General features: G+C 40.8%; 1 protein-coding gene and 1 long non-coding RNA gene across 8 annotated transcripts in view; both read right to left on the reverse strand.

Annotated features, from left to right (window-relative positions):
* Positions 1 to 10,114, reverse strand: part of CHD2 (chromodomain helicase DNA binding protein 2) — a 106,614-nt gene extending 96,500 nt beyond the window's left edge. For 2 of the 3 annotated variants that reach the window (XM_063142433.1, XM_063142431.1), the window contains exons 1-3: positions 9,064 to 10,114; positions 8,568 to 8,705; positions 964 to 1,014 (exon numbers count right to left, since the gene is read on the reverse strand). In XM_063142433.1, coding sequence (XP_062998503.1) covers positions 964 to 1,014; positions 8,568 to 8,629 — 113 coding nt within the window. In that variant the 5' untranslated portion in view covers positions 8,630 to 8,705; positions 9,064 to 10,114. The remainder of the gene's footprint in view (positions 1 to 963; positions 1,015 to 8,567; positions 8,706 to 9,063) is intronic. The other variant, XM_063142432.1, reaches the window with a different exon arrangement.
* Positions 10,115 to 11,626: 1,512 nt separating this feature from the next.
* LOC134409634 (uncharacterized) lies at positions 11,627 to 22,003 on the reverse strand. 5 transcript variants are annotated; one of them, XR_010026196.1, is made up of 5 exons: positions 21,558 to 22,003; positions 18,811 to 18,882; positions 16,209 to 16,276; positions 15,288 to 15,325; positions 11,627 to 12,003 (listed from the first exon to the last, which is right to left on the reverse strand). It is a non-coding gene; the product is annotated as an uncharacterized LOC134409634 (long non-coding RNA). The 5 variants fall into 5 exon arrangements; XR_010026195.1 differs by lacking the exon at positions 15,288 to 15,325; XR_010026198.1 differs by lacking the exons at positions 15,288 to 15,325; positions 21,558 to 22,003 and adding an exon at positions 21,116 to 21,142.
* Positions 22,004 to 23,040: the final 1,037 nt, after the last annotated feature.

The following is a 23,040-nucleotide window of genomic DNA, read 5'->3' on the forward strand; positions in this document are numbered from 1 at the left end:
TAGCTTTGCAAGAGGCGGAGTGTGTGGTTATGCTTAAATTCACCCTTGGATGTTTGGTGGGTTCTAATAAAGGCAATTACAGGGTGTTTTCTCCTCATGCACCAACATGGCCAGCTTTGTTTTTTCTCATCTTTGAAGTTTCTCTTGCATGTGTCCTTATCCCTTCACCGTGCCAAAAAAGAGGAGCAACTTTCAGGATTTTAATGTTTATATTATTTTCCTCAGTGGCCCAATACAAAGAGATCCATTTGCCAGCTGCATGCTGGTCGGTGGATGTGAAGTGAAAGGGCTCAGCCGCATCAGCGTTTCCACCCTCATGGTCCTCTGAGCTGCGAGACCACAAGGCTCAGTTGTTCCACCACATTTTGGGATTTGAACGTCCTGAGGGGGAAGCCGCCTGGATTTATCCCTGTGAACGTGGCCTTTGCCTGATGAAAGAGGTTGCCCGGGAAACGGATGTTTAACCGAGGGAACAAAAAGGGTGGGAATGAAAAGGATCAGAAAAATCCCCCCCTCCGCCCCAAATGATTAAAGAATATCTTTGACAAGCTCCATTAGCAGCCTCATTCCAGTTCATCCTGACTAAAGGAAGAGAAAAAGCAAAGCGCATTTTAGACTAAAAGAAGAATATAATTCTCCACTGACCCCAGAAATGTGATGGGGACAGTTGTAGTTTTTACAAAGAGAAATGCTCCCCCGCTCCCCCAGCCAATGTTCCTAATGCTAGAAGCAAAATTCCAAATTATGCAGGGCTTTTTCTTCAGTCAGACATATTCAAGCCCAACGCAGAAAATGCAGGGTTATGTTATCTTGGTAAAAATTCTCACGCTTGGAAATCAAAACCAAGGAGGTCTTGAAATTCAGCTTTTAAAAAAATGTCTCTGGCTTCAATGACTGCACTCAAGGAGGCAGAAACCCGCAGCCAACATTCTGAAATGTAGTAAATTGAATTGGAAGTATCACCTCATTTTTTTCAAGTTACTGGTCTGCGGATGAAGGCTTCTGAATCGCCACCTACAAACAAAAACAGAGATGTCGCTCTTCCTATTTTTACTCACCCACAAGAACTTCGAAACAGTTGTCTTGAGCAACAAGGGGAACTAACAGGTTTTGCTTTCGAAGCGTGACTTCTGAAGTGTGATCAATCTCTCCCCCTCCTCAAACCGCTTTGGGAAACGGCATTCTCAGACCACATATCCCACATGCAAGGCCTTCCGGTGGTAGACATGGGCAGGTTTGCATGACCATGGGCCAAAGCACATGTACGTGGAAGGCAAACGGATCACTCGGAAAAGATTTCTGCGTCACACCAGAAGCGCTTCAAAATACATCTAAGCTCTTCAAAGGGAATGCACACTAACGGCTGGTCTATACATGGAGTTGACGGAGGTGGTAGAGTCCTGATTTGATAAAATGGTGTGGAAGAGGCAGAAGCAACATTCTTGAATGCTTGCCTGTTAAAAACAAACACGAAACTCTTTGCAACAGCACACTACGTAACAGTCTAGGTAAAGACTCTCCCCTTCTGTGCTAGATTTGTTTTTTTAAAGGGAGGGTGCTTCAAAGATATCCCCCTCCCCACCACCCCAGCCTGAAGTGGCCTACTCAGCCACGTCAGGGCTCTACCACTTCATTCTGCTGCAGACATAGAGCACGCCTATAATTCAGTCCCAAATGTTTGACTTGGAATTTGCAGGGATTGGGAAGGTGGCAGTTCAAAAGCAACATGGTGTGACTCGATTTAGCCTCTCTGTAATCTGTGTTTACTTCATGCATGCTTTTCTGAAGCATGGAAGTGTCATGTGGATTTTTTGGTTGTCGCCGAACACAGTGAATGGAGGGGGAGAAATGATATAAGATGTACTGATTGGGGTGGTGGGTGGAGGCAGGGGTGTATCAGTGGCATTGCTAGGCCTGTGCTCATGGGACCTCACCCCCAAATCTGTTTCCCCAAGTTGTAGGATTCCCTGCCCCCCACCCCCGTCTAAACATACATAGGATTGCACCTTTAACTACCATGAAGGGGACAATTTTCAAGGGGGATTGCAGCTAGGGAGGTAAAGGTTAAACTCTCCCTTCCTCACATACTGCAATACCCTCACCCATGCACCCCAAAAAAGGAAATCTCTCCCTGCAATTTTAGCTTAGAAGAAATAATCTTCCGTTGGTTTCGGATGATCTCAGGCAGGTGCAAATTAACTGAAGAATTTCAACCCACTAGCTTTTCCCATTCCAGATGTGATGCGCCCACAAGGTAGACAATCTTGCTGAGTTATAAAAGATCAGCTCCATAAAAAGCAATTTGCGCTTTTAAAAATAAATGTATTTTTTGGTAATAAAAATACAAGACAAGTTGCTAGTAAAAAGTTGCAATTTGACCCAGCTGTGAAATACAGATAAAGGGGGGGGGGGAGTGGATTAAAATACTTTTAAATGTTCCCTAAAAATCCAACGTACTCCAGTTGGCTGTTCAATAATCTGTGTACATGGCAGCTTGCTCTGTAATTATGTTAGCTCTTGCTATGAGATAACACCAAGAGTTTAAAGTTATCTAGAACAAGGAAATGCGATTTCTTTCTTCAGGAAACCAGAATTCAGTCTTTAGGCTACTCCCATTCTTAACAATAGCTCACTTCCGGAAACAGTGAGCAAACAATTAAGAATGAGGCCATCTGTAAATCACATGTGTACATTCATGAAACAATGGAGAAGTCAGAAGAGCAACGAAGATAAAACCAGTCCAACGGCATTCCAGATCTCTTACAATTAGATGACATTTGTTTTGATGAAGATCTGCTTGGTTGTAAGAGCCAGCTTTTACAAGCGTTCAAAAGGTTTATCAGAGCACTGCGGCAGGATTTGAGCCAAATGTGTTTGGGATTAGTAACATACTGGACAGCAAACAAGCACATATGTTAACCCTTGTATCCAGCAATTCAGTTCAAAGGTTTTCAAAGGGCCACCAGACTGAATTAAGGCCAGGACTACAATGGAGCTAGAATTGAAAACCAAAACCTATTTTCAAGAAATCTGTGAGAAATAACCAGAGTGCCTTTTTGCATGTGTAGAGTGCATTTCCTCCAGCATCAGAACCAGTCCAAGATTAAAAAGATGAAGGCGGTGCAATTTTCAGACAGGCTTGATTGCAGACAGATGATATTTCATTTAATATAATTTTTAAACATTCAAGTCAATGTTTTTAATTACTTCGACTGAATTATTGAACTGGCCAGGCGCCCAAGATTACAGGATGTTACAGGATGTGAAAACTAGCCTTCCTACCCAGTAGAACCAAGCCTGTGAAACCTCACTCTTAAAGATGTCCTAAAAAGGAAAAAGGGGAAGAATAGTGCCAGAGATAACACAAGACTCCTGCATAAAAGATTTGATTCCCTCGTGTTGATTTGCAGCCAAACACTAAAACAAAAAACAGTAGCCCTATAGCTTAGAATATTATTATTATTATTATTATTATTATTATTATTATTATTATTAGTTCTTACCCACCTCTCCCTCTGGATTGAGGCAGGGAACAACATTGAATACAAAAATATAAAATACATAAAACTGATTAAAAACATAAAACCAATACATTATTAAAATCTCAGAATCTTTTAAGACATTTTAAAATTCTACTAGGTAGGAAACCTAAGAGGAAGCAATTTTGACAAATGGGCAAACCCAGAGTAATTTTTCAGAAATTTGTTGAGGCATCAGAAGCAGTGAAATTTACACCACAAAAGCTTATTTCACAACAAATGTTAAGCTTTGGGGAGCTTTCCCCTACCTGGCGCCCTCCAGATGTGCAGGGCTACAACATGCTGGCTGGGGGGGGAGCTGTCCCACACATCTGGAGGTTGGAAAAGGCTGCTTTAAAGTGTCACAAGTTCCTCCATCGTTCACCCAGAAATAGTTTAAGCACGCGGTCATATGGGGAGCAAAAGGCACTTCGGAAAGCCCAGCTTTCGTCTAACTAGAGGGTTTATTCATTCCGTCAGAATGACACATATTCTTTTCATAGTTTGTGAAGACTTGTGTGATTCTTGTCCACGTCCCTTTGCATTTGTTTTACTTTTCTAGAAGTTCATGATGGTGGTGTTGGGGTGTTGTTTTTTTTAAAAAAAGGCAGTGAGCGGGGAGGGCAATGCGCGTTACACTGCCTTTTCGGCACGGCACTGCATTCCAGTAGCATCAAAGTGAGCGCAGCGCAGCGCACGGCACGGCTCTTTTGAATCCTCTCCGGTTGGCTGAGCAGACAGAAAAAAAGCTGTCTCTGCCAGGAGTGGGAGAGAGGCTGTGAGAAACGAGAGCACGCTTGCCGACGTCACGGGGAAGGCAGGGCTGCGGCCGCCACAGTGCCTCCACTGTTGACCCTCCCGTTACCAAGCGAGCTGCCAACCAACCAGAGCTCACGGCCAGCCCAAGATGGCCTTTGAACTCCCCACCAGCAACTTCCTGCTGAGGCTTTTTTTTTAAAAGGGTACACAGTGCAATGCAGTATATGGCTGTCAGCTATGCGGCACAAAGGAACAGCCATTTTGTGACAGACCAGACCTGCAATAAAAATGCCTAGCGTTTCCTTATTTTGCAACCACCCAGCCACCCCGTTTTCCTCCTATAAAGAAAATGATCTGTGTCTAAGACTTAGCAGGAAAGAAATAAGATGGTCTCGACAACCGTCTGCTTTCCCCTCTTTCCCCCACCCCACCTCTTGTCTCATTGTCTCCAGCTAAAATCCTCCTCCTTCATACAAGTGGTGTTTCATAAAATGGCTGCCACTAGCTGAATGTTCCTTGTTAACAGAAGTCTGCATCGTGCAGCTCTACACGTATTCATTTAAGGAGAAACCACCCGGAAAAATCGCCCAGTTTGCAAAGCAAGCATAAACCCCCACACCCCCAAAAAGCCAGCTTTTAACTCTCTTTGTCTAACACTGCAGGTTGTGATGCATGAAGGCAAATACAAAAATTGCCATACGGGTTCGTGTTGTGCATGTGTTCGGAAGAGCACAAAAGCAAGCCTCAAACAGCTATTAACCTTGTTACAAAGCATAACACCACACGGCATCCTCGTGAACGCCCCAATTCTGTGCAGTTTACCAGGAACACATTCCACTGGTTACAAAGGTACTTACTTCCAAGTAACAGCCCAATCCCAACCACGATTACTGAGAAGTAAGCACCACTAAATTTGATTTATTTCTGAATAAACTTCTTTAAGATTGAGCCGAGAGCACAAGTAGGACTTGGATCACTTCTGGTGCATCAAATTTCCACCCCCAAAGCTTACAGGGATATAGTGGCTCTTTTGTAGGGTACCTCCACCATCTGAAATTTGAGGTATATAGATGTAAGTTGCATGACCTTTGTCATGGTAGCACCCCTTTGCGAGAGAGATTTACTTGGCATCCTTCCTTCTGGCTTTTAGTCAACAGGTGAAATCCTTTTTCTTTCAAACACCTTTTCATTAATACAAGCCTCAGTATGTTTACTCTGAGTTCAATGGGATTTACCCCATCAGAGTGCCACTTAAAACAGGTTTTGAACTGGAGATTGTCTTTCGGTTCTTCCTTTTTATGTCATATATTGCATTTTGATTTTGTATTTTAGATTGTAAATAACTCAGAAAGCTTTGCTATGGAATGGTATAGAAGTGTCATAAATTAATGGTGAACATGTATCTGAGAAGTCATAGAGTTTTCAATCAAGACCTGGTACAAAGCTCATACCAGCTTGTGACTCTATGGATTATTGTGGTTCAAAAGACAAACAGAATACACCCCATCTTCATCAGAACCTTGACAGTTTTTTGAAGACTAAGCTAAGACAGCTTTTTCATGCAACATTCTTGGTAGACATGATCACTGCCACTTCAGAACACTCATGGTTTAGCCCAGCTTTCCCCAACTTGGTGCCCTCCAGATGTTTTGAGCTATAACACCAACATTCCAGAACATTGGCCATGCTGTTTGGGGTTCATATAAGCTGTGGTCCAAAATATCTGGAGAGCACAAGATTGGGGAAGGCAGATTTAGCTGCATCATTCACTTGTTAGAAACTCTGTAACTATGAAAAGGCTTCAAAGTTAAAAAAAAAAGTGAGAGAGAGAGAGAGAGAGAGAAACATGCAACTTCCGTAGCACGTGACAATTTGTGTAATGCTAAGTAATATGTGAACCTGAGCCTGAAGCACACTTGAGGAGGCCAGAATTATGGTGTTTTAACCCATCCAATACTGAAGCATGGGAGGACAAAGGATTCCAAAGATGAATTATTTCCTAAAGCTGTGGAGCAGGAGTTAATGCAACATTTCCCTGAAGAATGTGTGTTTAATGTATATCCCAGGAGGAATTGTGTTCTCTGTACAATAGATTCTTACACCCTTGAGCATGGGACACACTTGAGAGGAGAAAAGTCTTACTGCACTCTTTTTGGGGAGAGGGGGGAGGAGAGGAGGTTAAATCTAAAAATGATACAAGGTAAATGAGCAGTAATATCTCATCCATCTCTTATGTAGATCTTGTCCCACTACCACACACACTTATCTTCCAATCAAAAGAGGACTTGATGTCATAGATGGATTACGTGCTCCCCCAACCCCACCCAGGATGATTGAGAGAGGAAGTTACAAATAGGATATATGCACACACAAGTTTCAGACTGCTTTCCAAGGCATAATTTCCCCATGGACACACCTCCTAAATCTAACCCAAGGATATAAGAGCACATTTCACATCATGACAACTTGTAGCTCAGGAAAGTGAGCTTTAGAAAAGAATCATTTAACACAGTGCTTAATTATTTTCCCACATTACATGTGATTGAGTACTCCAGTAGTAAATCTATTCTGCTGAAGAGCAAGGGGGGAGAGAGAACAATTATTATTATTATTATTATTATTATTATTATTATTATTATTATTATTTTAATACAGTAGGTGTTAACATATTGCTTGATGCTGAACACATAGTCAGTTACCAAGAAAGCAAAAGTTCATGTGTGGAGGTTATGCAAATAATATACCCAAGGGAAAAAATGTTAAAGGGGTGGTTAGTCTAATGTTACTCCTAATTCACTCAGTTTCACAGCCTTTATTTTGAATGTTCCTCACACTGCTAAACCCCTTTGTTCAATTCATCACATTGTTTTGGTGGGGGTGGGGGGGAGAATGATTACATTGGTTTCTGTCATCAACATGTATTGGCTTTTCTATTTCAAAATCAACTTTTTCACCAAGTCAGCAATTTCAGTTTTTTACAACTGCATTTTAGAGTTGTGAGTTTCAAACAGCTGAAAATAGTATTATTCAAGTGAGATCCAAGCTTTCTTGAATGTTTGTGTGAAAATCAAATAGCTTCTGCCATAACCAGAGATTGCAGGTAAACCAGTTTAATTTTCAATAAATATGTCCACTTCCACCGATATACTTTGTTTGTTAACACTTGAATGTCTTAAAAACATACTTCAAGAAACACCCTATACCCCCAAAGATTTTTCTCCCAAAAGGTATAATTTCAAATTCTAGTATATTTAATGGATTAAAATCTAGACATCATAACGTATCAGTCATACATTTATACCAATGCACAGTTCAGGACAGGTTAGTTTTAAGATTATAATAACTCAAAAGCTGAAAAAAGAATGTAATAACAAAACAGGGGAAATGTAAGTAAACATGTTGCAGAAAAGTAGTATTTGCTGTATCAGGAGCTCACTTTTCTGTTGCTATAGTGTTAAAATAAAAAGTGTCACTTTCAAATTAAAAATGATACTTTTATAAATTCCGCTTTTTCCCCACAACTCCCAAAACTCAGAATGCACAAATCCCCAAACAAACTATATGCCAAGTTTAAAACAATACTCAAGATTTCAAGAGATCCCATTAACTATCTTAGCTTATTTATCTTTTAAAAATGGAAGCAACAGCAATTGGGCTGAAAGTATGGTTAAAGTGTACCAAAATATCTTAAAATGCCTAAACAATATCAAAGTTCTATAAATCCAAATTGAATATCAAAGCAAGGGGTGTCAGCCAAATACACACTTTCCGGTTTTTATTTTAAAATGAACGTTTTTTCATTCATAGATCTTTCTGTAGTTTTATTTACAATACTATCAGGCTTCTGTCTGGCCTTCAGGTGAAGTTTAGACTTCACAAATTCTCCAAAGGGGAAAAAAAATCCCTTGCATGTAAAATGGTGCAATGCAGCAACAGCCACACAGGCAAGGTCATTTTTCACAGCACAAAACCCCTCAAAAACGCAAAATTTAGAAGCTGGAACTTGCATAGTATAGAGGAAAGGGTTCCATCTGTGTAAAGGTGCTTTACCTTTTAACTATGGCATGGGGCCTATAAGTCACGCCACAACTTCCAGAAAATTGCTACCAAAAAAAAATAGGGTGTGGCATATTAGCAATCTCAAGGTCATTCCTTAAGAAAAGAATCAAAATCATTGATATATATAGATATAGATATATTGCTTCTGTATTAAGAGCAACCCAGGGCTGTCAAAAGGTAAACAGTGTAATCAGGTTAATAAAAAAAATGATAAAAGTCGACAGACCATACCTCGATGCATTGCTGTGGATAGAACCCTCTTCTCCTTGGCTTTTGTCCGTATTTCTCAGCATATTTTAATTCTTAAATATTAAGGTAAAGGTAGAGGGGTTGCTGTGTTTGCTTTGAAGTCCTGTGCCCAGGTATTTACTGTCAAAAGTTGAAAGAAAGGTAAGGTCCCAGTTTATGCCTTTCGCTTTCAATACCAAGAACAAAAACTCCTGACGCTGCAACGATATTTATTACAATAATGCAGAAGGCTGATCAGCAAGGGGAAAACGGAGAACATTTACACATTTATTTTACAAAAAAAATTCACCACGAGGGTAACACAGCCCTGGGGAACATCCTACAAACTTTCCTGAAGTAACCCCTGGAAGCAAAGTATTCTCGGTATTTTATTGCGTCATTCCAGGGTCGTTCAAATCGGTCGAAGGGAGGAAAAAATCAAAAGTAGTTAAAAAGGAGAAAAAACCCTCAAAATGATTGTTAATAATCGTCCACCTACCTGATCCAGGCACCAGCGCCAGGTCCAGCCCGATATTAGTTTCAGGTCGTGGGAAAACATTAGCTCCAAAAGCATTCAAAGGCAACCCAGACGGGGAAAAAAGCCGTATTTCTTTTGAAAAAAAATATATATAACAAATAAGAGTTTAATCCCAAACGATCTGCATTCGCTTAATCGCCAGAGGCGATAATTAAAGCCAAAAAGAAAAAGATCCGGAGGAAAAGCTCATTAGGAGCGCGCACAAAAATGGAGGTACACCATGGCTTCCAAGCTGGGAAAAACAACGACCTGGTCTGCCTTCACGGCTGCTTCTTTCCAACAAGGCGAGGAGAAAGAGCCCCCAAAAGCTGCTTTTCTGCCCGAAAAACGCTCGATCCTCCCTACGCCAGTCCCCGCGAGAGGCAAGGGGCCGCTAGAGCCCCTTGAGGATGCCCAAAAGTTAGGCAAAGTTGCGCAAAAGTGGCGGAGGGGGTTGAAAAAAGGCAGGGAGACAGCGCGCTCTCCAAGGCACAGCCGCCATCTAGAGCTTTCTTCCCAGCTCTGAGCTCTGCCTTTGATTGACACTCTCTACATTTACCCCACAACTCAGGTGATGTACCATAGACCCACCCCTTCATTTCCACCCAAAAAAAGAGAGGGAGCCTCCATCTAAAGGGAGCTTACCCCCCATCACTAGCATCTTCAACCAACTCCCCTCTGTAGAGGGGGCAGCTTAACCCCATCTGGTTCAGACACCCTTTCCAAGCCAAAAGAGAGATTATTGGTTGCTTTTGTTGGAGAGGATTGGTTTAGATTTCTGTCCTTGGGCTAAAATTACTTCCTCTCTGGACAGGAAGTTGTGCTATAGTAAGCCATTTTGAAGGAATGGAAGTGGGGCTTGCGTACACTGGGTTAGCATCTGTAGTCTACATGGGTTGGAAACACCCCCAAAGGGTAGCTTTAGAAGAAATGAGGCACTTTGAAGTTTCTAATAGGCATAATAAAATGGTCCAAAGACATCTTCCTTAGAAAAGCAATTCCATCGGAGACCGAAAAAAGTTGTTTATTAACCCCTCCAACTCAACAGCGCCTCCCTAGTGGCTCTGTTTGGAAAGAACAAAATTGTATCCTTCATATTTCAATTCAATATAGTGACTAAAATGGTTGTAAAATAATCCAAGACCCATTCATTGCCATGTGGCCCATTTCTATAAAAGATTTGTATGTTAGCCACACTCCAGTGCCAAAGGTCTTCTAGACACCAATGATAAAGGAATAACAAAACCCTTTGTAAGACCCAAGATGAAGGCAAAACAGTAGTTCCTTGTCCATTGACCACTCCCCTCACTGATCAAAGTACTTGGGTATTTATCATGACTCTTAACAACCGGAGAAGAGCCTTGGCCTACAGTCACAGAGAAGATGGTTCCCAACAAGTTGCAAGTTCTATCCCAAGAACCAGTTATCAGTTGCCATTTCTACAACTCATTTCAGCCCATAGTCCATACTATGCTTTTTGAAGTGAGCAATTTGAGGATTTAGCTCAGGAATCCTGAAATCTCCAAATTCATGAACCCACTTGGTCAATGTTAGTTGCATTACAGGTATTAGTATTTCAAGCAGAATTAAACAGCCAAGGAATTCTACTAGCCTGAATCTCAGATGTTCTATCTAGACATGGACCACCATTTAAGCGAACTATACAGAATCAGGATATGCATTTAGAAGATGTAAATGGACAGCTGTCTTTGCAAGAACTCATTTCAGAACCATGAATTTAACGCTATTAATAAAGTCATCATTCAACAGTAATCTGGCATTCTTCATTTGGTTCCTTCTCAATAATTATCTACATCAGTATGTCAGGAGGAAAATGGACTTGAACGCCAAAGGTATGTATCAGTTAGCTACCCAAATAACGGATAGGTTATTTAGCAGAACTGGCAAAGGGTATTTAATAACTCAATAAAATCAAGGATAACTTTAATGGTGTATGTAGACAAATCAGATGAAGATTCAACCCAACATCTTCATCCAACCAGTTGGTTAACATGGATAGCAATACAGCTGGATCATAAATTCTATGGACATTTGTATAAACGGTAATCCATTTAATACTAATAGTAGGAAGTCAAATGATTATTAAAGGTGTTTAGAGAAGAGGGGCAGATTTTAGGTATGTGGACATCCAACCAACCCTAGAATTGTCATAGAAGACTCCAGGCCATAGTGTGCAGGCACTAAGCACATCACTAACTTTGTACCATTCTAAGAGTTGCACCAATTCACATATTTTCCTGATATCCACCATCCTTAACCTAAATCAACCAGACATATAACCAGTCAGATGTTAGAGAATACAAGTTTTAACAACTAAGTAGAAGACAAAGAAAATAAAATCCCAACCAAGAATTTAACCTTATTGAGAACTTAATGCAAACTGAAGAGACATTGAGAACAAGTATTAGAAATGTAATTCTGTGAAATTTTAAATTCCCTCAGTAAAATAAAGCAGTTCTCATCAATACTACAGAAGAGATAAATACATTAACAACTGTTGAGCCTGAAAGACGACAAACAAGAATAAAAATGTAAAAAACACTTTTATTTAACCATTTAAAATAGCATTGCACTTCTGTCAAGCAAAACAGGGACAAACATATGAATACATTCCTGGTTTAAAAATTCAGTCAACTCATACCATCTTTCCACTTCCAAATGAGTTCTCATACAAGAGATTGGAATCATTTAATGAGAAAAAAACATTTATCAGATGGTCATTAGCCCAAATCTTCTCTGGTTTAGTAAACACCGTAGTCCATGCTAAAGTGTCCCTGTCTTGGACGGACAAACTCAGCAATCATGCATTAGTTCATTTCCTCAACCTCTCAATCAGTGGAACTGCCATCTTGATTTGGAACTCGTGTGGTCTCCCTTTGAGATTCTTCCTTTGTCTGGACTCTTTATGAAAAAAAAATTAAAAGAAAAATGCTGTTGGAATACAGGTAATTTTATCCTTAAATTAAGCAACCAACATTGAAACTATCTTATCTGGACACATTTTCAACATATTTTAAAAGGACTAAAGCAATGTCAAAATTACTAATGTTAGATTAGTAGTATTTGAGTTTCTGTTCACTGCTTTCCAGGATTATAATAGGGAAGGAGGATGTATGCCCCACAAAAATTCTGCTCTGAACTGCTACTAAACGATAAAAAAATCAAGGTATTTACTCTGGTCACAAGCTTTATGATCACATTTCACAATTAAAATTATGTAAAGAATACAGTATTTCCAAGTCCTTTAAATATCTGTAAAGGAAGAAATATACTGGTTGCATCTTTGGTGAAAGGTTGATCAATTTCATACCATTTCGTGGAATTACTTAAGAAGCACCAAGTAAACTATTGCTCCATAGGGTGTATAAGCTGGAGAATTTCTCTTCCCAAACTCTTATGACTAATAATATAGTTCAGTTTAGGGGAACTCCAAGCTAATGGACATTACTCCTGGATGGTATATAGACAGTAATGCCAAAAAATATGAGATCTCAAGGAGTGACAAATGTACATTGAACCCTCAGCAAGAAGGACAGAACTACAAGAGTCCCAAGTACATACTCCTGCCCCTACAGATTTAATAGGGATCCAATTAAAAGCTAAGGAGAGATGCTGAGCAGACACCTTTACTTGATACAAATATCCCTGAAATATAAAGAAAAACGTATTCCTTTGTTTTATTTTGATCAGCAATTGTCAGTAAAACTGACAATTAAAAACTATTACTTGGAGGAATAAGTGTTCCCTTCCAATTTATTCTTTTGAAGTATGCCTCACCACTTGGAAGCTACTTTAATTCAGGTTCAATTCTATGTGGTCAGCCAACCCCAGGCAAGTGGTTGTTCTTCTGGTCAATCTGGTTTTGCAGCCCTGCCATATTTGCCTCCTCCTTCCTGTCCAGTTCTCAACTGTGCCCATCTGTTCCAATAGGTGTGCCCATAGTCCCAAGGGACAGCATCCAATGAATTGAGACAGCACCAAATATGCTGGGGAGTTTCTGGGGAGAGCATGACAATAATTTGAGTCTTTCAGTAGATCTGCCAATACAACAGAATGTTTGGGATATGCTCAGGTATCACACTACCTTGAAATTCCAAATTCAAGAAAACTTCAAATCCAAGCTTATTTATGAAACCATGTTGGCACATCATCTTCTCACAAAGGCATGGTCAAAACATATTTATCAACATCACAAATGGTATTGGTCACTTTCAAGCCCATGAAAGGTCAGAAAGTTCCTTACTTCAAGTTGTAACATGCAAATCCAGTTGCAAATTGGCCTAAAACATGGAACCATTCAAGATGTAACAAGAGAAGAACTCAACAGAAAAGTGGATGAAGCTAGGACTGGAGAATTCCAAGTGACCGATTATGCAGGAACATACTATATTGAGGTTTGTAGTTTTCAGCCTTGGATTGACCGTGTAGAAAACTACCATTTTATTTAGACATATCCAACCATTGCAGTGTGCTATAGATGCAACAGCATAGCATAGGTAAAAGGCCAAAGCCAGACCCATTACGGTACACCACAAGGAATTGTGGCAGAGCTTGCCTAGAAATAGCTTATAGGAAATTTGTAGCCATTTCTCCAAAACGCAGGTTTTAATTGGTTCTTTGGGGCCATTTCAAACAAGAAAAATAATCAAATGTAAATCCAGCCAGGTCATCACCTAGCATTCAGTGATTCCAGACACTAAACATCCAGCAAAATTAAATTCACCATTTGGTGGTACCATCGCTGCTTGAAGAGAAAGGGAGGGCCATATGTTGACTTGAAAGGCCACCAAAAGGCTTTTGAAGTTGAGAACTCTTTTGAAAGCTTCCCATTTGGTTATTCCAAAAAATGAATAGCATATTCAAGGGTTTTAGTTAAAAAAAACAAAAACAAACCCAATCCATGCAACAAAACACCCAAACTTAAGTTTATGGTGATGTACCTAATTCACACTCTTGATATTTCTTATAGCGCTATTTACACTGGAATTTGCTCTTGTCTTCTTACTGTGATCTAAAGCAAATGATGCTGCATTCCAGGAAAAATCTAGTTGTACTCTATTCTGCCTCTTTCTAGCACGAAGAAGAGTCCAGGTATGAATGGGCCAATATTAGAAGCCCACACTAAAGATCTGGATTGTCAAATCTAAGACTGACATCCCATAGTCTACATTCCATGATATTAACTACAGACCTACAAGTAGTGTAAATTGCATTTTTTAAAAAATAAAATAAAATAAAATTACAAGACTTGTAACCTGAAGTTTGAATCAAGAGTGTAGGGAAAATGCTGAGGTCTCCACTTGATTTAATCCCATTCCAGTCTGGTATAGTCTTACAGTGTTGGACATAGACCAGGGAGACCTAAGTTGATATCCCCACTAAGTTTAACCTACCTCACAGGGTTATTGTGAAGATGTGGAATGGGGACATAAACCACCTTGAGCTGAAGAGCAGGAACAGGATAATAATGCAGGGTTTCTTCCAAGAAAATATGCTAATATTTGTTCTGAAGTCACACAGTGGGCAGAACTCTTCCTAAAGAAGTGATATTTGCATATTTCTGCAAAGGATTCCCAACTCTCAAAACCATTTTCATTAAGTTATTATTGCAATCCTATGCATACTCATTCAAGAGTAAGTCAGCAGGAATGGCTTATGGGTAAACATGCAAAAGGCTCCACTATGTCTTTAGTTACTGTCCTACATTTAGTGAATTACAATACTGTTAAACCAGCTAGCCCATGTTGCAAGTTAGATGGATTAAGCCAGGTTCACACGGTTTGAAAGACTCCTACATTAATAAAAGAGCAAATTGAGCAGTCTTATTAAGGAATTAAATTGTGCTAAGAAAGTGAGATTCATACATTCTAACCCAGTAATACTGTCAAACATGAATTTATTATTGAGCAAAGCAACACGGTTTTGCTATTATTCAGCCAAATGCTGGAGGTTTTAAATAAAATTAATTTTGAATCCTGTCAAAAATTAATTGATTTGGGAATTCAAATTCTACATTGCGTTTGATGCATATCTCTCTTGTTTTAAGATATTATGCAGTAGAAATACCTCAAGACCCATACATATTTAAAACAACTCAATTTTGGATTAGGCAAGGTATAACACATTGTGATTACCATAATGTACATTTCTGGTTAAGTCAACAAGATTAAAGTAAAAAAACGTACTTCATTATGATAGTCTTCAGTTTTGTATATGTAAACTTCTGCTGTGCATAAAGAAATCTGAGATTATTGAAGACAACCATCAAAGAAGAGGGACAATATAGCGTTTTGGAGCTTGAGCTATGTCTCTGGTTAAAATCTCAACCATGTAAGCTGAAGGTGACCTTAGGCCCCCATGATCTGTCCTGTACCTTGTTGAATACAGTACTGAGTTAATGTATGCAAGTCACTTTGAGAATTTAAGTGACATATTAAACAGGACTTCATTTTCAAGTTTTTCAGCTATTTTTGGTGCAACCCTACTCAGAATACTATGTACAGTTTTAGTCACACCTAAAAAGGATATTGTACAATTGGAAAAATGGTAAGGGGAGACATGTGTACAAAATTATGCATGGTGTCCACAGACAGGGAGACATTTTTCTCCTCTCATAATACTTATTGGAGGGAGATTCAGGACAGATAAAAAGACAAATTTCCTCGTACAGTTAAAACTATGGAATTTGCTATCACAAGATGTAGCGATGGCCACCATTTCGAATGCCTTTAAAGGGGGATTAGATAAATACATGGGAGAATAAGATTATCAATTGCTATTAGTGAGGATGGCTATATACCACCTCCAGTATCAGAGGCAGTGTGCTTATATACACCTGTTACTGGGGGATGTGGGCAGGAGGGTACTTTTACAGTCATGACTTGTGAGTTGGCCACTGAGTGAACAGAATTCTGGACTAGATTGACTCTTGGTCTGATCCAACATGGCTCTTACGTTTAATTTCTAATGTTCAAAGAATACTGATATTTTCAGTTGCCTCAAGATTTTTAAAATTTGTTAAGTTGTTTTGATGACAAAATAAAAAGGTACTTGAAGATACAAAGCATTTGTACTAGTCAAACATGTTAAGTGTAAATAAAACATACCTGAAACAGTTAGCATGTTCTCTTCTATCTCCACATGAATCTTCCACGCGATCAGACCGGAGAGAAACCTTAAATAGAAAATACAAGTGTGTGTCAACAAATGGCATTCAGCATAGACAACCAACAACGGCAGTGTTGAGCACATTCAAAATAGGGACTAGATTAAAAGAAAAGCAAGCTCCACAAAGCTAGGAAATTGGAAACCAAGGCTAATACCTTAACAGACAGCCCATGATGTTGCGCAATGTCACAAAGGGTGCTTACTTACAACTTAACTTCCATTCACACACACTTTTCCTTGGTCTCTTAGGCCCAAATCCAGTTGGGGAGGAGACAAGCAAAGATGCCCCACATTCTCCTGGTCTTGTACTGCCTTATGAAGTATCTGAGACTTACTGTTTTGCTAGGGGATCGTCTTGTGAATTGACACATGCCAGGAAGACTTGTTCTAACAGTAAGGCTAAATGCTTCATAAGGCATCCAAGGTCAGGACAACGTGGGGCATCTTTGCTCGTCCCAAGCACTCCACCATTCACATCTGAATTTGGCCTGAGAGGCCAAGGAAAAGTGTGGGTTTGGGTAAATTGTAAGCAAGCACAATTTCTGAGATTGCACAATGTCGTTACTGACCATAGGGTACTGCAGTTAAGGCGACAATCTTAGCTTCCAATTTCCTGAGTTTGTATGAGCCAACATGAGATAGCCTTAACTCTGGACTTAAATTGCAAGGTGTTTTTTTTTTTTAATGAATTTTCCTGTTTTTTAAAAAGGAAATTTATAATTACAGTTGGCAATCTTATCCGTTCCTCAATGTATTTGAACCTGCCTTCTTGCAAGTTTATGATAAATAGGATTATGAATAACTAATAGTAATCATAATGTCCTTTCAAGGATCAGGATCTAAAATCTTGGGGAGTTTCCATGGATAGAGGAAGCTGTCCTTTACAGACAGTTGCCCTGCACACGTAGAAAGCAATTGAAAACAACGAGGCAGTGAACGGAGCCAGTGAGCTGATCCTCACTTCCCTTTATCTCGTGTAAGACTAACATACGATGAAAATGGATTATTTGTGCTAATTTCTCACAACCATCTAAATGAGCATACAAAGAGAATGAACACACTTTCAGTGTAACATTTGAATATAATCCTAGTGTGAGGCACAATCCTTGCGTGTCCTTTCCCGTCTGGAGAGGAAGAGCAAGGACTGGGACCCTTGTGTTGCATTTCTTTCAGAAATGAGATTTGAGTCCCTGATGCTTCTGTGCACTGCATCCCCACCCATCCCAAATTTTCTGCAGGTCAAGCTGCATGTTACTTTAGAGATGTAGCTGCTTTTTTTATATTTTTACTCAAAAGTAAGCTATTTGCAATTTACATTACAACTGGATGCCTCTTTGGCAATGTAAATTGGAGGCAGATTGAGACTTCAGCGGTAGGGAGGGGGGAATTAAAGTCTCCCTACCCCACCATATTAGGGTCCCAATCCACACAGTAGCATGTACTCTTACTTTGTGAGGTCACATTCCATTATTTAAGGAATAGGCATTGCACCAAGAAATACCCTATACTAGATTTTTTTTCTGCGTACTGGTAGCATTCTACCTTCAGGGTAAAACTGAGTATGCCGGACATAAATACGCCTGCACCTCCTGCCATAGGCATTCATGGGACACAAAACCATTAAGAACTTTTGAACCACTCAAGAATTTCTCTAAATGAAAGGCACACCTTCTTTACAAGAATGAGTAACGTACATCAGAAGTTTGCACCAATATTTGAAAGAAATATATGCCAAGCCACAGCTTTGAGAAAAATTACAAATGCGTCAACTTTCAGCACTTTTTGACTTGCTGTACCTGTGGCAATTTTCATCAGATCAGTTTGCAATTTTGCATAACTAAAGACCACATTAGGTAGATCATGGATGCCAGGTTTCAAGTTATTGGCTCAATAGCTGTCATTTTATAAGCAGTAGAATTTTGAGGCTTATAATGGCAGAAACTTTTTCCAACTCACCTTAACTAATGGGACACTCCCATTCCCATTTTAATTTTTTTTTAAGGCTATGCATAGGTCCTACCTCTCAAAAATTGTACTGAGGGCTTTTATTAGACTGCAATACATTTTTAAGTATGTATGATATAGCTTTCTCTGAAGCTACAATTGTTATTTAAGCATGCCCATCTTTTTATTCTGTGTTGGGATTCCTTTCATCACCCAAGCCATTGATACATGCATATTCAGTTTCTGAAGTTGCAACTTGATCCAAAATGTATTTATTTCGAAGTAAGCCCCACTTACTGATGGCTGACTTCCTTAAGCATGTTCAATTGTTGCCTTAGACTGTTACCCCAAGCCACTTACAGATAAGTTTGACAGAAATCAATAGGACTTCTTTCAAGTAGGTATTTTAGCGTGTTTCATTAAACAGATACCTGAAGTGTATCCTGTCTCTATTCAGTGAGAAGCAAATTTAAAAATAAACATGTTGCATTCAATTTTAAAAGGATTTACAGTTTCTCTTATTAAGGAAAATTATACATAACTGACAAGTACAAAACTGTAAAACAGTCACTCAGACAAGTTGAAACCTGTTCTTACCTTAACAAAAAATAATTCTGTACAGTTCTTGAACGCCATTACTTATGGAAGTGGTCAACATTCATAGAATACCTAAACAAAGAAAAATGTGTTTATATTTATTGAAAAAAATGTGTTCATACTTTGCAGATATTCAGAAATATTTTAAATTGTTTCCTACATCATATAATTAAAACATAATAGCCTTTTTTATTTGATGCAGCTTATTTTCATCATCTCACAAGAGAAAAACTTGTCAGAGATATTATTATGGATGTTTAGCCCAAAAAATAATGTTTGAGCTAGTTTTAAGTATATCAGACAGCACTGTCAAATATGCTATTGATTCCCCAAATCCTGCTGTTTCCTCAAACAGCAAAACACATAAGATCTCTACTGTCTATTTGAAGCCACGAATTACACCATCTTAACGAAGATCCCACCTATAATCCTTCAGTGTCCGGTTTGGGGACTTTGAAGGTTTCACCTTCACCTCTCCCTGCTGCAGTATCTGAATTTTATTACCCCCACATTTACACTTTCAACATATTTTCTCGCATTCCCAAAGTCTTTATGTAACTTGGTCACAGTTAACTTTATTCCTAACAGCACAGCCAAGTACAAGTTTCCAGAAATTTAGAAAACTACAATTTCAAGTACATAATACATTTAAGAGACCACAAACTTCTAATAAATACTGGTCCTTAAAATTAAACTCCTCTAAAAAATGAAATAGAAATTGTTGTTAGAAAGCTCTTGATTCTGTAACCAGTTGAAACCAGTAAGCCTCCAAAACCCTTAAAAATAAATTTCCAAACACGCTAAAAATATAACAAGTAAATGCTCCATGCTACAATTTTCTGCTCTGGCAAACTCCTTATTTCACTCAAGGGTAAATTTTAGCCCCACAGGAGAACAAAAAAATCTACAAGGACAAATTAGCAACACAACAATTGAACAAAATTATCACTGCATTTCTTCCAAACACAAATGTCAAATTTTAAGATATAACTTGCAAAGATTAGGCATTTGAAGACTTCAAACAACCAAGGAAAAGTAATTGCTAAACATTCCATTTGTGCTTTTACTATCAATTACTATCAAGGAAAGGAGTTTTAAAATTAACTCCAATAATAAAACCACCAGAAAATTCAAGTTTACATAAGGTAGCCAATGCCTCCTGCAACTTTTAAACTGCTCGTATATTGTATTGATTGCACTATACCTCATTTTACTAAATCGCGTTTTCCACTTGTGATAGATTCCAATTTTAATGTAGAACTTTACACAATTATACAACTGACACACACACACACACACACACAAAAGGTCCACGTATTTAAAGTTCATCTTTTTCATCACAAGCCCAAAGCATTAAAAGGTGTCATATTTTCAACATGCCCCATTCAACCAAGAAAGTGAACAGTCTTTTCTGATGCCTGCTTCTCTATCATTAGTGTAGAAAGAGTTAAAAGCCAACACCCCACACATAAGGAAAAAACAAGTTTTAAATTTGAGAGAAAGAGACAGACATGGCGTCTTTTGTTCTTACAAAAATAGACGAGTGGTTTCCTCTTTTCAGCAGCAATGGAGAACCACCACCCCTTAAAGCACTCAGGAGTTTGTGGCAGACATATAAGGAGTCATAATGCACCTTTCATTTCCCTCCCCCAAGTATTTTAGGAGGGGTGTCGTCTCAATCTGCTGCAGCCCCCCCACACTATGAAGCCCCACAAAAACGCTGCATTCGGGTTACAAATTGTCCTCAAAGACAGCTGCCATTCATGATCTATTTGATTAAGAAAATAATTTACAAGAACCCCCATGCATATTTGGGGTATTGGGGAGAACTGCCTCAGCCCTTAATGCTGGGGGGGGGATACATAGCCAACACCCCCTTCCCCCTATTTCTGCTGCAGAATTGGGGGGGGGGAGGAGAGGGAGAGAGATGAAGAAGGGTGGAGGGAACTCTGCAGTTCCAATGGCGGCTCTGGTTTGACACCAGCCTCCTTGCAGATCAGGTTCGACACCCAGCCCAGGCGTCCTTTACTCGCAACCCCTCATTCGAACTCCTCTAAATTTGGAGAATGAGGAAGTTTTAACACCCAATTCAATTAAGGCAAAGTGAGAAAGCGAAAGGTAGGGTGGTGGGGTGGGGGAAGAAGCAGCGGGGTTCACCTCCAGCCTTGAATTTCTGGTCCTGCTCCCACCCAGGAAGCCCCTCCTTGGTACCCCCCAATTCGAATTAGGAACGCATACTCAACCAGAGACCTTGAAAGACCCCAAGATTGAGCGAGGGGCAATCCTTTCATCCCCCTCCCCTTACCTAGAATCAACTCCTGTTGTTAGTCGACACCCCCAATTGGGGAGCCAGACCCCCAAATAGGGAGAATTGCCACGTTCGCCCAGAAAAGCCCAGGTGAAGGGGGGGAGACCCGGGGGGGGGGAGAGGGGCTCTTTCTCCTCTCGGATGTCGGGATCTGACCCTGTGCCCGGAAGCCCGAGGAGCTGAACCCCTGAATCGATTTGGGGGGCCGGGACACCCCCCCCGGGTGGAAACCGAGGAGCTCCCGTCGTGTTTGTGGTCCGGGAGGAAGAGAGGCGCCCGGGGTGGTTGTTTTCTCCCCCCCCCCGCGCCTGTCTCCCGCGCTGCCTCTCCCAGGCGGCTTCAAGGACATCTTGTTTTCCTTCTCAAGGACAAAGGGACAATGGCGGTGGGGGGAAGGAGGAGAGGGAACGTGGAGGGCGAAGGCACGGGAGATACTCACCATCCTCAACGGACGCGGGTCAGGCAGGCGCGCCGAGCCGGGGTCGCGGCGGCGGCGGTTCTCCCGGCCGCCCCACCGCGGAGGCAGGAGGCGCGGGCGAGCCCCGCTGTGGCCGTTCCGCCTCCGGCTCTGTGTCTGAGGCGAGACAGACCACCACCCCTCAGGAGCCTGGGCCCGGCCGGAGCCCCCGCGAGCCATTGGCCGCCTCGGGCCGAGGCAGCTCGGAGGGAGAGCCGCGCCCGAGGAGGAAGCGCAGCAGCAGCAGCAGCAGCAGCAGCAGCCCACCGGAGCTGCTGCCTCCCCGGCCATCTTGCGCCGTGTGTGCGCGTGAGGGAAGGGAAGCCTCTGCCCGTCTTCATCGTCTCTCAGCGAAGCCTTCCTCTCTCCTCCCCTCCCCCATCCGCGCCCCTACCCAGCGCCACAAAATGGCCGCCCGCGCTCCCTCAGCCACTACTGCGGCAGGGAGGGCCGGGGAGGTGGGCGGGGCTTCCGCGCACGTCCTCACTGCGCTCTCCCCCCCCCCATCTTTCTCCATCTACGCGTGCGTAAAAGTCGCGGCTTTATTGGCTCTTTCCCTCTCCCCCACCGCCTTGGAAGTCATTGGCTTTCTCCTGTCACTGGGCTGCGCGTTGCTATTGGCTCGCGCTCCTCCTTGCCTGGCTTTTCGTCCCCTCCCCCACCGCCTCGTTGTCAGTTGCGGAGTTTTTTTTAGTTTTTTTTTTTTTTAACCAAGCCAACTGCATCGCGCTGGATGACGCAACGTAACCCCCCCCCAGCTTCCTCTTCGTGTGATTGGCTGGGATAGGGTTGCTCTCGCGCCCTCTTCCCGCTTTGCGTCCACCGCCGTCCCCTTCCCCCCCCCCTCCGGCGTCTCCGATGACGAAACGCCTCCTCGAGGTCGTAGTGCCTCTCTCTCCCCTCCCCCACCCCACCGCCGCCGCCGCCATTTTGGCCTCCTCGCAGAGAGAAATTGGGGGAAGGGAGGGAAATCTGCAACGCTGATTGGTGGGGAGTTGGGAGCGCTTTTTATCCTCTCACATAATAATAATAATAATAATAATAATAATAATAATAATAATAATAATAATAATAATAATAATAAATAAATAAATAATAATAATAATAATAATATGCCCATGAAATCTAGTCACAGATGGATTGTCCCCGTTTTCTCCAGCCAGAAATGCCATTACTCAGTGAAATAAAAGACTAATAAATCACTTATATATCATCATCATCTTTATTTGCAGTCAATTGACCAGAAAGAGAAAAATCGTTTCAACAGGGAATCAATACATTGAATTAATTACAGAAAACATACCATAATAATAATAATATAATAATAATAATAATAATAATATGTCCATGAAATCTAGTCACAGATGGATTGTCCCCGTTTTCTCCAGCCAGAAATGCCATTACTCAGTGAAATAAAAGACTAATAAATCACTTATATATCATCATCATCTTTATTTGCAGTCAA

This window comes from Elgaria multicarinata, chromosome 16 (assembly GCF_023053635.1).
Source record: "Elgaria multicarinata webbii isolate HBS135686 ecotype San Diego chromosome 16, rElgMul1.1.pri, whole genome shotgun sequence".
Taxonomy (NCBI): domain Eukaryota; kingdom Metazoa; phylum Chordata; class Lepidosauria; order Squamata; family Anguidae; genus Elgaria; species Elgaria multicarinata.